This window comes from Tubulanus polymorphus, chromosome 2 (assembly GCF_964204645.1).
Source record: "Tubulanus polymorphus chromosome 2, tnTubPoly1.2, whole genome shotgun sequence".
NCBI lineage: Eukaryota > Metazoa > Nemertea > Palaeonemertea > Tubulaniformes > Tubulanidae > Tubulanus > Tubulanus polymorphus.
In genome coordinates, this window is record NC_134026.1 from 482,466 (window position 1) to 497,431 (window position 14,966).

Here is a 14,966-nt window from a genome sequence, read left to right on the forward strand (position 1 = left end):
AATTTCATACAAATTTCTACTGTATTTTCTGTGTTTCATCATCAATCAAAAATCTTCAACTTTTACTTTCAGAAACAACCGTCGGGGTAAGATCCATTTCACTCGACACTGTCCACTACTGTACCTTCAGAAACAACCATCAGGGGTAAAAACCATTTCACACGACACTGTCTGCTGCTGCAACTTCATACAATCAAATCCATTCACTACAAATTACATTCACTACAAATTACAATAAGATTTTTATCTATAAAAATCAAACATCATTAAACAGCGAACAATAAACGATATTTAAAATTTAGGCCCATTATATCACATGCATTCATTAAGTATTTCAAATAATCACTACTTACCCTTCAAGTATAGAATTATTCAGTGGAATAATTCACTATAAATACAGCTGCAGCCGTTTACAGAAAAAACAATATGAAATGTTGCCGTCGAACTTGTAAGGTGTAAAACAGGATAGACCTAGATAAATGTCAGGCCTGGATAACGGTAGAGGAAATACATTTCATGGCTTTAAGAAAATAAAAGAATTCTGAAAAAAAAACATGAAGTCAAAGGGTAGGCCTATCTGAATTATCGGCCTATCGGAAATTTGATAAAATCTGGTCTCAGAACGAAATGAATCACAGTTCCGATGCTGACTAAACTGTGGTCCGGATACCGACTAAACTGTGGTCCCGATACTGACTAAACTGTGGTCCCGATACTGAGTAAACTGTGGTCCCGATACTGACTAAACTTTGGTCCGGATACTGACTAAACTGTGGTCCCGATACTGACTAAACTGCGGTCCCGATTCTGAGTAAACTGTGGTCCCGATTCTGAGTAAACTGTGATCCTGATACTGAGTAAACTGTGGTCCGGATACTGAGTAAACTGTGGTACCAATACTGACTAAACTGTGGTCCCGATACTGACTAAACTGTGGTCCCGATACTGAGTAAACTGTGGTCCCGATACTGACTAAACTGTGGTCCCGATACTGACTAAACCGTGGTCCTGATACTGACTAAACTGTGGTCCCGATACTGACTAAACTGTGGTACCGATACTGAGTAAACTGTGGTCCCGATACTGAGTAAACTGTGGTCCCGATACTGAGTAAACTGTGGTCCCGATACTGAGTAAACTGTGGTCCCGATACTGACTAAACTGTGGTCCCGATACTGAGTAAACTGTGGTCCCGATACTGACTAAACTGTGGTCCGGATACTGACTAAACTGTGGTCCCGATACTGACTAAACTGCGGTCCCGATTCTGAGTAAACTGTGGTCCCGATTCTGAGTAAACTGTGATCCCGATACTGAGTAAACTGTGGTCCCGATACTGAGTAAACTGTGGTCCCGATACTGACTAAACTGTGGTCCCGATACTGAGTAAACTGTGGTCCCGATACTAACTAAACTGTGGTCCCGATACTGACTTAACTGTGGTCCCGATACTGACTAAACTGTGGTCCTGATACTGAGTAAACAGTGGTACCGATACTGAGTAAACTGTGGTCCCGATACTGAGTAAACTGTGATCCCGATACTGAGTAAACTCACTGTATAAGACTCAGTACCTAACGAGGCACCAACCATTGACCGTAATAATGAATCCGTTAGAAATAAATCGTGGGTAAACTGTATTTGCCGCAAGGCCGCAATATCTAGGATTCGACAACAATTAGACGATGAAGGTTCCGACTATGAGCCGAGCTAGTGAACGACATTCGTATCAAACATCATATCTGTAGTTTAGATCTAGTATCAAAATTGAGTGGGTGTGGCTTTAGAATAGTTAGCCGAAATGATAGCAGTTGCGAGGTATACCTCCTTCCCGCTATAATCTCGGGATCTCAAACTGTTGTGAGCAACTACCTAGAGATACGAAGAACAAAGTTTAACCAATAAATCAAAAATAGTGATCCTGAATTTCCTGACGATTGACGAATGATTAATAAAAAAGAAAATCACATGTTTTCGGATCCTGGAGTCGCAGAGAAAAACGAAAGTACCGTAAATACTAGTTCTACTTTTCAGCGGTATCTAAAAAGTTGGTCCCATAATGTGATGGGTATCTGGATACGGACAAAACAGCTATCCGGTTCCTGACTTAACTATCAACTAAATCGCAGTCCAGTTATTGACTAAACTAAACTATGGACTAAACCGCAGTCCAGTTATTGACTAAAATATGGACCAAACCGCAGTCCAGTTATTGACTTAACTATGGACTACATCGCAGTCCAGTTATTGACTAAATACACTATGGACTAAACAGTCCAATTACTTGATTTATCAAACATAAATCCGGATTTTCTATGAAGTGCATTGGTCTGGAGGCCTAGACAGTTTTAACTATTTATGTTGTAACTTATCTCTATTGACTGGATACAGCATTCACATGAATAACATGAGGAATATATCACAATTTCGACGATATTTGAAACCGAAACCAGGAACCAGGAAATGAGGTTACTTCCTCAAGTTAATTCTCATCCACCAGAGCCTCTACTCACTATTCAATTCAATTCAAAATTTATTCACCATTAGATTTGTTACCAAATTCAATCGAGTTTAAGGGTGGTGACAGAATTGCATCATTCGTCAAAATGAAAAAATTATACTCGAACAATATTGAGTAATTTGAAATAGAATAAGAGACTAGAAACATAAAATGATATGTTCAAAATAGATTTCCTAATTTTATCAGTGTGACATAAATTGAGTTTTCCAAAATTAAAAAGAGAATTGAAAGAAATTGAAATTAGATGATATTAGATTTTTTAATTAATGATATTCGAAATAATTGAGATTTAGACAATTTGAGATTTAGGATATTTAGATAAAAAGGAGATTTAGATAAAATAATTGTGATTGTGAATTTGAGATCAAATAATTTCGGATGTTGGAAATCAAATAATTTGAGATGTTCATCAAAAATAATCGAGAATTTGAGATACCCCAGATTGAGATTGATGAAGTAGACTTTGTACTTACTCATATCAAAAAACGCGCCGAGGGTTTCAGGGTCGAGCGTCAGCACCTCGGCGCGTACCAGCTTTAACAGTCCCGAAAAAAGGTCATATTTTGTAGACATATTCAAAGTTGAAGTTCAAGTTTAAATTGTTGAACTTGTAATTGTTGTAGTTGTCGTTGTACTGCTGCTGTTACTTTTATAACTGTTGCTTTTTTAACTGCTGCTGTTGATGCTGCTGCTGCTACTGCAATGTAAAAACAATCTTATAAAAATCAAGAAAATCGAAAATTATTGATTCTAAGAAATAGCTAAATCGAGTTTCTATTAAGTAATAATAATAATTAACATTAAATTATTTTATCATTATTTTCTTAATAATAGATATAGAAGCCAGCAGGATTAAGTTGAACGACGCTTCGAATGAAAGGTTTCTATAGATTCGAGTCATGGTTGAATAGACTGAGCTGTCTGTGTATTACACCTAGGCATGTCAACGAGCCGCTTTACCGCGTAGATTAAATGAACAGCAGAAAATTTACTCAACTTTTACAGATGCTTTAAACAATGAAATTGCATATAATTTCTTAATTATGGCTATCTATATTGAAAATCAATGTCATGGAAATTGCGAATTCTTCAAAAATTTTAAGAGTAACACGGAAAGTGCTTTTAATAAGTAAAATAACCAAATTTACACACATTTCGCACCTATTTTATAATTTGTCCTTTCGGAACTTATTTTCGGAAATTACCTAACGTAAATGGTACAAGAAATATTTTAGGTATAGTTATATAAATTTACTTTTAAAACCTGATAGAAAAAATGAATCTTTGCTTACCTGCAAAATGGCCGAACTGGAAGGAGGGATCAGCTGACCTGGGTTTTTATACCGACAGCGTGACGTCATTATCCTGACCAATGAAAAGTGCTGATATTCCCGCCAAGTGTAGAAAATCAAAATGTTCTGATGGGATTCGAACCCGATTAACGCCACCCAAATTATTTCGACCAAATCGACGAATTAAATACAATTAATTATCATCATGATGTGTCCTCAGTTAACCCCACTAGCTGTATGTTTGCTCATCCGTTTGAAAAACTGTTGGCGATGTATTCTGAAAATCGCAAACACATACAAAGTTGCATACGAAAATCTAAACTTAAAATCCTCACGGGTCTATGGTCCAGTGGTAAGTGTGCTCGTCTGAGATCGTCTGAGATCTTTTTAATGTTTCAGATTGTATTGCGGGGATGGCTTCAGGATGGCTAGAAAATACGGATTGGACATTCTACGGGACTGTATCCATGGTGCATTCCAAAAATGCGGAGTGACGCCCTTTCTTTCTTTCTAATCTTTCTTCGTATCTTCGGCTTAATAGGCAGCCAACCAATAAGTATTCGTACTTATTGTAGGTATATGCTGAGTTGGTACTCTAAAGGTTAAAATTTTTAAACACTTTAAAAAGTTTGGTCAAAACTAAATGGCAACACTATTCAAAAGCGTGACATTTTAACAGCAGTTTTTGGCATTCTTTCTCGATAAAGCCTAGGACATTGATCCACATAATTTCCTTGATTTTTCGGCTGCATATACCCTGCTCTCACTACTGCAGTTTTCTCTAGTTAGTGTCCTCTTCGAATTAGTTAAATGCTGTTGTTAACTAGTTAACCTATTGAGTAATATATGTCTTACGTTTTACTAAGCTCGGTGATGATAATGATTTTTAATGTCTATTTTTCGTCTGGGATAGAATTTCAATCTCGCTTGATCTATTGAAAATGCCCTCACCGAATTCGGTCTTAAGACGTCACCTGCTCACGACCTGCGAGCCTTCAGGTTACCCCCTGCGATACCAACGTTACCGAGGATACCTGTCTCGCGGCCTGTGAGATCCCAGCCCGCTAGGATACGCGCGGTGATCTCGATACTAACTCCGATACCGAGATACCGAGGATACCTGTCAGTCTCACGGCCTGTTGTGAGCCTCCAGGTTACCTGCGATACCAACGATACCGCGGATACCTGTCTCGCGGCCTGTGAGATCCCAGCCCGCTAGGATACGCGCGGTGATCTCGATACTAACTCCGATACCGAGATACCGAGGATACCTGTCAGTCTCACGGCCTGTTGTGAGCCTTCAGGTTACCTGCGATACCGAGGATACGTCCTGTCTCACGGCCTGTGAGCATCTGGCTACCTGCGATAACCATGATACCGAGGATACCTTGGAGTTACCGGCGGTCCCCGAAACCTGGACGGAGCACTCCTGATGTCGTACCTTTGTGAAGCTATCGTTTTGTGGCGCCCTCTGTAGAGACACCATCTTGAATCTGTGCCTATTTACACCGGCTCATAACCGTATAAATAGTGCATTGCGATTACTCGATACGAAGTAGCAGAACCCGATCAGCATATCGAATCTTGTGACAGTTTTCGAACCCCAGCAATTATATTGAATTTACTCAATACAACAAAAATCCTCTCAACCCATAATAACTAAAGCTAAATCAGTGTCTAAGTGATTCCGTTTATTGAGACATATAAACAGACATTGAAGTTTATAAGTAATTTAAAAAGATTCAAATTGTTTGACAATACATGCATATAAATTAACTCAAACTACTCTGGAAAATTCCTATGTGCCTAAATAAATTAACTCAAAATACTCTGGAAAAATCCTCTGTGCCTAATAAGATATAAATTCAAATGATCTTAAAATTTCAATCCCCATGGTCCAGTTCCACAGTCGTTGTGAGGTAAGATCTGACTCTGACTCACAACTGCCGAACTGGATCCCGAGGAGCAAAATTCAATTTTGTAAAACAGATCAACTTGTTGTGTGATAACATATTAGTGTACGTAACCCCAATGTTTATAGTAATTCTAATGGAAGTATTCATTGTGTGACATTGTAAAACATTCATTTCATGATAAAACATTTGTTGTATTTCTAAGTGCATAATGATACAATTCTTTCACCAACAATAATAAATGGTATTGCTGTACTATCTCGCTAGATTGTTGGATGATTAAAAAGATAAAATGACATCATTGAATAGTGCAGGACCCGGTTTGTCACGAGCCTCGGTTTAAATTTGAAATTTCAAATGTTTTAACTGCAATTGTCAAATTTAAACTCAAGAATGATTGAACCGGGCCAAGAACTTTTTTGGTTAATTCCATGCGCACATTTATAGCCCATGATTGAACAACTGTACTACAATAATCAAATACAACATCTACAATTCCTCAAGTTTATATTTCATTATCACAGCTTTGCTTTCATTGATAAATCAATGAATGGTTTTGGTAACGGAAACAAGGCGTGCGTTCTTTTAAATGCCGGCACATCTTCGATCAATATCGGCTGCAAATACACAATAAAAGGACAAATCTTTCAATCAATCTGTTATAAGAGTCAAAAACAAGATAGATTTCTAGCAGAACGATTTGTTTTTAACGTATGAAATTAAAAGTTTTCACAATCTTAAAGTATGAGTTTTCTTTATAGTTTTGAAATTACTAGTTTGTATTCAAATGAAATGGAATTAGGAAACAAAATTTTTCGAAATGAATTTTATTTTCTACCTCTTTGATTGTTGGAACAGGATTCAATTCAACTCCGTTAGTTTCGGTTTTCTCCTGACTAGTGTCGCCATTAGCTCCAGACTTCACATAAAGAGCTAGTTTTCTTCGTTTTGGTGCATTTGGTGCGATAAATTCCTATAAATAATTCATCACAAATATCAAACAAAGACCTGTGTAATTTGCTTTTAAATAGAGCTGAACTCTGCAGTTTATGGCATAAAAACGGGTTGAAACATTTTGACGGACATGTTTTTTTTAGTTTTTCCACGCTACACTTTTAAGCAGGTATCCATTTTGCACATCAATTCTAGAGTCAATTACCTTGTAAAATTTCACAATATCATCTTTGGTCAATGTTTTTATTTGCGCTACTTCCACAGTGTCTGAAAATACAACATTTTCATCAATAAAATAGCTGCAGAAACTGAAGAAATTTAAAATTTTAAAATCAATTTCAAGACGAACCTCGTTCAAAGTTATACTGTTGACACGATATTTCAGCCCAGTATTTCGAATTCTGTTGAGAAATTTTCTTCGGTTTTTCAAGTATTTTGGTTTCTAATGCCGAGACATGTCGTTTGAAAACTTCATCCGTCATATTCTCCAAGAATGACTACAAATCATGTAGAAAATATTGTTACGAATCAACTAAAATTGTTCACTGACAGCAATTGGTGTTTAAATGTTCATTGAAACCATTAACATTGACTATTTTTACCTCTATATAGAGAAGATATGCCTCAACTCGTTGATCAACGTAATCGGGATGTCTATCGGATTGCACTAAAACACGTAATCCTTGAACTCCATTCGTTCTGCGGATTCCACTCATGACTATATAACCTGCAAAACAATAGTTCAACACTCACGAATCACAGCGAATATTCGAGATCACTCGTGTTTACCTTTCATGGAGATCTTGAAGCACAGTTGAGCCTAGTTTACCCACAAAAGCCTCAATCTATAAATCTAGAAATAAACTTCATTCACTTGTTTCAATACATACCTAACTGTTCTTGAGTACGTAATACGTCAAACGTAGATTCATTGATCAATTGACAGAATAATTCTAACATCGTGTTTGTTTTGGTGTTTTGTACGTCATACTGATAATACAGTTCTAACCCCGAACTTTTATGGACGTCATTTTTACACTCGTATAAATAACTACCACCTAAAAAACATACCATATAATCAATCGTGAAGATACATTACGAGAACATGTTCATTTTGAGATGTCATTCTTTGGCCAGTTGCCAACCTGTCAATCACCCGGTTATCACTGAGACAAAATTTATGGGGTTTTTTTCAATTGTTTTGAATTGAGATGCTATCACTTGCCGTAAGGTATTTCTACTTCTCTATATCTGCGTCTCTGACTCGGTAGAAGAGGTCTCGTGTTCGAACAGCGTTTTAAAGTTCCCTCGACGACGTCCTGTAATTCTAACGCTTTCTCCTTCGTGACGTTTCCGTAAATTAATCCTTCGATGAACAATCGCGATAAATATAATGGAATAAATGCCTTCAATCTCTCCACATTCATATCTAGAAATAGATATAACAGTTAAAACCACAAGCCAATCTGGGGTGGCCACTTTTATTAGACTTGCTTTTTCCCTGACACGCAAGGGATCATTCATTTATTACGTACGCATAAAATTTGAATTTTTCAACCCCCCTCCCCCATGAACGCGGAATGGGCCAATTTTTCATATACATTAAGCATTACAGTACACAATTGCACTGATCCCTCCCCCTCCCCTAGTGCGTACATAATAAATGAATGATCCCCAAGTTGTTTCCTCGGACTCTATCTGCTAAGAATCCAATCAATTAACACATTCAAATATGAAAGATACAGATAGAAACTGTTTGATTTTATGCGAGATCTAGCAAACTAAACAAACTCCTCTGACTTTTCCCTGTTTTTCCGGGTTAGTGGCAATTTACTGAACATTGATGATCAAAACTGATATTTTAATCCTAGAAACGAACAACATTTACCATCGAGTGCGTCTAGTAATTCTTCTTTCGTCCAGATTTGTTCCATTAAGACGACAGTAGTATAATACAACGCGTGTTGATATGGCTGCTCTGCTTTGAAATTTTTCAGCGCTCGAGAATACTGAAAATAACACAGAGAAACTACTGGGGCCGGTTGCATAGTCGTGGCTTAGACTTAAGACCAGTCTAAGACCAACTTAGTTCTATAGCTAATCTAACAACTTAAGACCAGTCTTAAGATTTAAGACCACTTTTGGACTTAAGTCACGACTGTGCAACTGGCCCCTGTTTAATAGAGAAACTTAGTCGGAGAATATCAGCGATATAAATCGGTTACTTACAGTTTCTTTGATAATCTGAAATCGTTTAGAATCGATCTCGAAACTCGTCAATTTCTCGAGAATCTTCTTCAATAAAATGATCTGTTTGTCGTTATAACCTCGAACGCTTAACTGTAAATAAAACAAACAAAACAGATCAAATCACCTCAATCATGGCTAATTGCGACAACGACTGAAATTTGAATTGCAACAAATTGTCTTAGATGTTTCAAAAGTGCGGACTCAGAAGTCATATTCAAGAAGTTCTGAAGTTCTGGACCCAGCTCCACAGTCGTGAGTTAGAGTTAACTCTGAGTTAAAGTTAGTTCATTTTCAATGAGTTAACTCAGAGTCAAATCATAACTCACGACTGCGGAACTGGGCCCAATGAATGATGATATAGATCACAGATCAGGATCCAGGTCCACAGTTGTGAGTTAGAGTTAACTCTAAGTTAAAATAAGTTCATTTTCAATGTTTTTAACTCGGGTTAAATCTTAACTCACGACTGTTGAACTGGACCAGTATTGTAGTTGATACTAACCAATATTCCGTAAGCTGTAGTATCTAATGAATAATGTAATCCCGCTAGTGTAGCCTGATATGTGTATTCATTCAACGCATCTTTAAACAACTGAGTAAACATGAATGATAAATTCACACTGATCGGATCCATGAATGTCATCGGACTGAAAAATATCAATTAAATCAAATATGGAAATACTCTCTCACTTCAAATACAGATAAAGTACATGTAAACTTTCGCACAATATTGAAGATTTGACGATGAAAATCTTTTTGACTAATATTTTGAGTAATCTTGATAAAATACTAAGATAAGGCTAAACAAAAATGACACCTTGTTTCTCCGCAGCGGCCGGGTCATTTTTGTACAATATGATAAAATGTATAAACAGTTCATTTCTATAGCGGCCGGGTCTGTTATGGTAAAATTGATCACGATTTTAAAAAAAGTAATGTATAGGGTAGATAGGCGGCCGGCCGGGTCAACATTTAAGCTCAGCAGAGCGGAGAAATAAGGTATTAATTTTTTTTAGCCTTAACCACAGTAGAATGTGCATTCTATCCGAAACGTGAATTTAACAGATTTTTATCATCAAATCTTTAACACTGTTGGTGTTTGATACAGACTACGATAAGAGTTGATTGATTCTGTCTGCTCTCTCATACCTTGTTAATTCCATAGTGATGCATGATTTCGGTAATAGAAACTTGTCATCTTGTTTAAACCATAATCGACTCAGTGAAGTTTGCTACAATTTATCAGTTATAATAACATTACACGCTTCATATCCATGTCAAATTTGCAAAAACATTACAGAGTTTGCAATGTTTGCTAAGAATAAAGCAGAATATTGAAATTAAACTCTTCGATCTAAAACTGACCGCTTACAGAGATATTGATTTAACCCTTACCCGTACGACTATCGGCATTCCATTCACATCTTTCTCTCGTTCAACTATGTCAAAGTTTGATGGAATGAATTCATTCCTTTCTGGAAGAGCAAGATTTGGGTGAAGACCAGCATTTGACCATCCCTGCAAAACATCAACAAATCAAATAAAAATGTTTAGTATGAATTTGGATGAGTAAATTTAGGATGAATTTAAATTAGTAAGTCTAGGATGAATTTGAATTAGTAAATTTATGATTAATTTGCTTAGACATTACACATACATCTAACAGTTCTTGAGGAATTGGTTCCAGTTTATAGTCAGTTCCATACCACTTCTCCTTTAAGTCTGTCTGTCCTTCAAATTTCTTTCCGATTACAGCAACTCTTTAAAACATATTCAGCGTGTTTATTGGACAATTGGATTGTGAACTTTGACAGAACACCGACTGGTTAGCACTAGCCGAGTTGAGCTGGGTTGGAGTCTTACCTGATATTTTCTGGTGTTAATTTATCTAAAACCATATCGATTAACTCTGGTTTGAAGTCGTACAAAAGATACGGACCACTTATTACTTCTTCTATCGGGTAATCCTAGAGATACAATGAAACATTACATGATTTAGTGATTACAGAATGTTAAATTGAAAGAGTTGAAAATATAAACGTACATGTAATGCTGCAGCTAGACCACACGTATATGATCTCGGTTTATCTTTATCCTTAAATCTGAAAGTCATCGCATTTAGATCCTACAAAATATAAAACTTATTAATGCATTGTTAATGTTTTACAGAATAAATGCAACGAAGAATTGATTGATGAATGAATACAAACCCGACATTCTTCAAACACCCATTCCTGAGTTCCTTCTTTACGTAACAAATTCAAATATTGAAATGTCAACGAAACTATATCATCTACATGATCTATAACAAAGAGGATATGTTCGAATAAAGTTTATTCATCAAAATCTCATCAAATACAAGAAGCGTAATTCGTTATATAATAAACACTTACTTATTCCTTCTTCAGTTAAATCGGCATTCAATACGAAAAACATGAATCCTTTAGCTCCAGTTTTCTGGCCAGCTACGATAGTATTCACCCATCCACGTAACTTCAGTTCGGATAGCATACTACCCGGGCCTTCGTGACCCAATAAATGGCCCAAATACATATCAGGCTACGATTAAACGATGGTATTAATATTCTCACTATTCTGGTCTGAGGACTTAACTCGAGTTTAAATCTATTCATTATTCATGACAATGTAAATCTAGAGTTTATGAATATGAATTCAACTTACGCCTGATTTATAGTGCGGGTGTACATCTGGAATCGGCCAGGTTATATTCATATTTCTGACATCCTTTATCGGAACAACACTAGCTTTCAACTATAAAAACCAAATCAATTATTAAGTATAAAACTGCAGGGCCGACTGGAGACAGACACAAGTGGCCTGAAATTCAACCTCAAAAGGAAACGGTTTTGATTTTCACCTTGCACTGATCAGGACCGTACGGATGCTCTAACCATTCCGGTACTTTCACATTCTTATTCTTAACATCGGCGAACAATTTCACGACGAGATCAGTTAATTCATCCAAACTTTCTATAAAACATGTTCAATGATAGTAAAATAGCACAAGAATTACTGACAATGAGTCTATTACTGAATAGATAGGAGTTAGTATGGTAGCGTACCTTTACCAAGAACGCATAAAGCCATCAGGTTTGAAGAGTAGTATTTATCATGGAACTTCAACAGTTCATCTCTTACGTCTAAACCTTTTTGTTTAGGAATCGTTTCCAATGTTTCCTTGTTACCTTTGTAAAACAACGGGAGAAATTTAGAGAAATCTGACGCACTGTTTCGAAATATATGCATCTAATCAGGGCCAGGTCCAACGCCAACGTTTAAGATCTTTGAAGGACACATTTATGGGGATTTTTTACAATTGAAAAGGCATATTTGGAGGCGTATTAGTAAAATATGTTACATTTGAAAATTTATGGATGGGATTTGACGCATTCACAGCATTTTCAAGTAGAAAAACTTTTCCTTCAATCCAACTATACAGAGATTTATAACAATAGGGCTGCAGTAAACTCGGAGGGTCTCCCACGAAACCCCCTGAACACTGATCACTGAACTAACCAGTTCCAAATTTGCTAAAATCATGATTCGGATCAGCAGTTGATTTCTCTAGTTGGTTAAATCTCCAGCCGTCACTGGGAATATTCTTAGAATTCTCTGAATCGACGGCGTTGACTTCACGTTCAGTGGCAGACGATGTGAACAGTGGATTTAGGAAAAACTGAGAAAACCTGAAAATATGCACAACATCTCAGTGTCAATTAAATCCCCGAAAATGGTAAGTTTACTTTATTTAAAAAAATTTTTTTTTAAGATTTAGAGATTCAAGTCGGTTAAAGTTGACACAGATTTGACACAGATTTAAATTACCACTAGTTCACTTTCAATTGATAATAATTCTTGAATCAAATTCTAGCTCAAAACTGTTTAACTGGGTGCTGAATTAGGGGTTAACTCAATTCATAGACAGAGTTAAAATTTGTCTACAGGACCCAGTTCCACAGTTGTGAGTTAAGAGTTAACACTGAGTTAAAGTTAGTTCATTTTCAATCAGTTTATTCAGAGTCAAATCTTAACTCAACTGTGGAACTGCACCCAATAGCACAGTTGTGACTTCAGTCCAAAAGAGCTCTTAAATCTGAAGATTCAAATTGTTAGATTGGCTTCAGAACTAAGTCGCTCTTAGACGTAAGCAATCACTGTCCAACTAGCCTCTGATTGCTAGTTTTACCTGTCTAATGCGTTCGCAAGTTGATCAGGAGCGACGTCGAAGTAAAAGTTAGTACTTTCAGCACTAGTAAATGCATTGCTACTACCTCCATTCTCAGAAAGAAACTACAAAAACATCATTTCAACGTTTCAATCAAAATCCATAAAATCTAAAATCTAAATCCATAAATCCAACATCTAAAATTGTTTAACTCTAATGGATTTGATTAATTACCTTGGTGTAATCGTTTTCTCCAGGGTACTGAAAATTTAAAAAAATCATCAAAATTAAGAAGGGACTTTATGACATAATGAATATTACATAAAATAGACTGCATGCTTGCCTCACAAGCACACAGCATACTGTATATATTTATTGAGTTGTGGAGGGGCTGTGTCAACCTGGTTTCAAATCATTTAATGTCGAGACAATAAATTAACAGTCATAATACATTAAGATGTAGACAGAAGTGGTTTGATCTTACACGCGACCTTAATTTTAGAAATCTCAACATATTTCCCTGATTTCTATCTACTTTACCAAATTCCCAGACTTTTTTAAAGAAAATAAACTTCCCTGACTATCCAGGTAAGTGGCAACCCTGAGTTAATTTAATTGGGTCAATGTTTTATTGCACGTTATTTCATATGACTATATAATTTCGCATCTGGTAAGGAGCGATAAAAATAAAATCTCAATTATGAATATAAAATCAATACCTTTTCAGTACCGAGGAACAACATATGTTCACAGAAATGAGCGAGACCGGGTAAATCAAACGGATCCATCATGTGACCTATATGGACGTCCATCGCAGCTGAAGATTTATCAGTTTCTGGATCGCTGATCAACAGAACTTTCATTCCGTTAGAAAGCTCTAACCCTCGATATCCTCGCTTGTCATTCTGTGGTTTAATTATCGATTCGACCGATTTCGAAATAACTGTCGAATTACTATCTGCTGATGAAGGAGCCATTTCCAGTCTTTGTTGGCTGCAAAATCTGCACAGAAATTTAACAGAATCAAAACTTTAAAAAGGCTAGATTTTACAAATTCAGCGTTGAAACTGAAAAAGAAGAATTTGGAGAATTTTATGGTACGAGCTGTCAATCTGCAAAACTTTCACTTGAAGTTGAATCGATTGGTGCGATTCCAGAATAGGGGACTATAGCAATATATACGTAGTCATAGTAATCAATTAAGTAATAATATTAGTAATTGATAATGATGATATATAATGATAGTAATGTATATAGTAATTAATGATGATTGCATTTCATTTTATTTTTGGGACAGTAGAAAATCGATATCGGAACAGAAATAACTGGCCAGCACTAACCTGACACCGGTCGCAATAAAATGTGATCTTATTATGTTTTTACTGTAGATCTTTGTCACAATTTGTCGAAAAGAAACTAATTTCATAACCGAAAACATCTGGAATACATCTTTAGATCCGATGCACTGTAAAGTGGCGGCATCTGACGGTGTGTAAGGTAGAAACTAGACTGGTTACCGAAGTCTATGGGACAGGCAACCAGTCTAGGTAGAAACTCGATTGCAAGGGACGAATCACGTTAGTGTATCAGAATTCCGCTATCGACGAGCATAGCGGCAGCACCTGACGGTATCTAGCCAGACTGAACCTTCGGGTTCCGTCAGGGGTAACCACAATGTCGTTCAAGTTGTCGCGAGGTTAGAAGAACAATCTAATCAAGATCTGGAACAATGGTCGAAGCGTATTCAACAAAAGATCCGATAAACCAGAAAAAGGAGTTATTGAGGGTTATAAAATGAGCACACTCCTAAGTGGTCATAGTCCTGTGTGGTTTAGTCTCACGATCGGATA

The 14,966-nt window shown here is 36.5% G+C and overlaps 1 protein-coding gene across 1 annotated transcript; it reads right to left on the reverse strand.

The window, feature by feature from the left end:
• Window positions 1-5,491: 5,491 nt before the first annotated feature.
• LOC141898583 (insulin-degrading enzyme-like) lies at window positions 5,492-14,585 on the reverse strand. Its single transcript, XM_074784565.1, has 25 exons — window positions 14,457-14,585; window positions 13,836-14,118; window positions 13,351-13,377; window positions 13,138-13,241; window positions 12,468-12,637; window positions 12,014-12,136; window positions 11,809-11,921; window positions 11,613-11,702; window positions 11,324-11,489; window positions 11,141-11,232; window positions 10,975-11,055; window positions 10,794-10,897; window positions 10,588-10,690; window positions 10,326-10,448; window positions 10,080-10,162; window positions 9,433-9,577; window positions 8,910-9,020; window positions 8,569-8,689; window positions 7,906-8,109; window positions 7,571-7,738; window positions 7,283-7,407; window positions 7,030-7,177; window positions 6,886-6,947; window positions 6,565-6,699; window positions 5,492-6,343 (listed from the first exon to the last, which is right to left on the reverse strand). Exons 1-25 carry the CDS (start codon window positions 14,552-14,554, stop codon window positions 6,245-6,247), a joined length of 3,078 nt encoding a protein of 1,025 aa, XP_074640666.1. The 5' UTR covers window positions 14,555-14,585; the 3' UTR covers window positions 5,492-6,244.
• Between the last annotated feature and the right edge of the window lie 381 nt (window positions 14,586-14,966).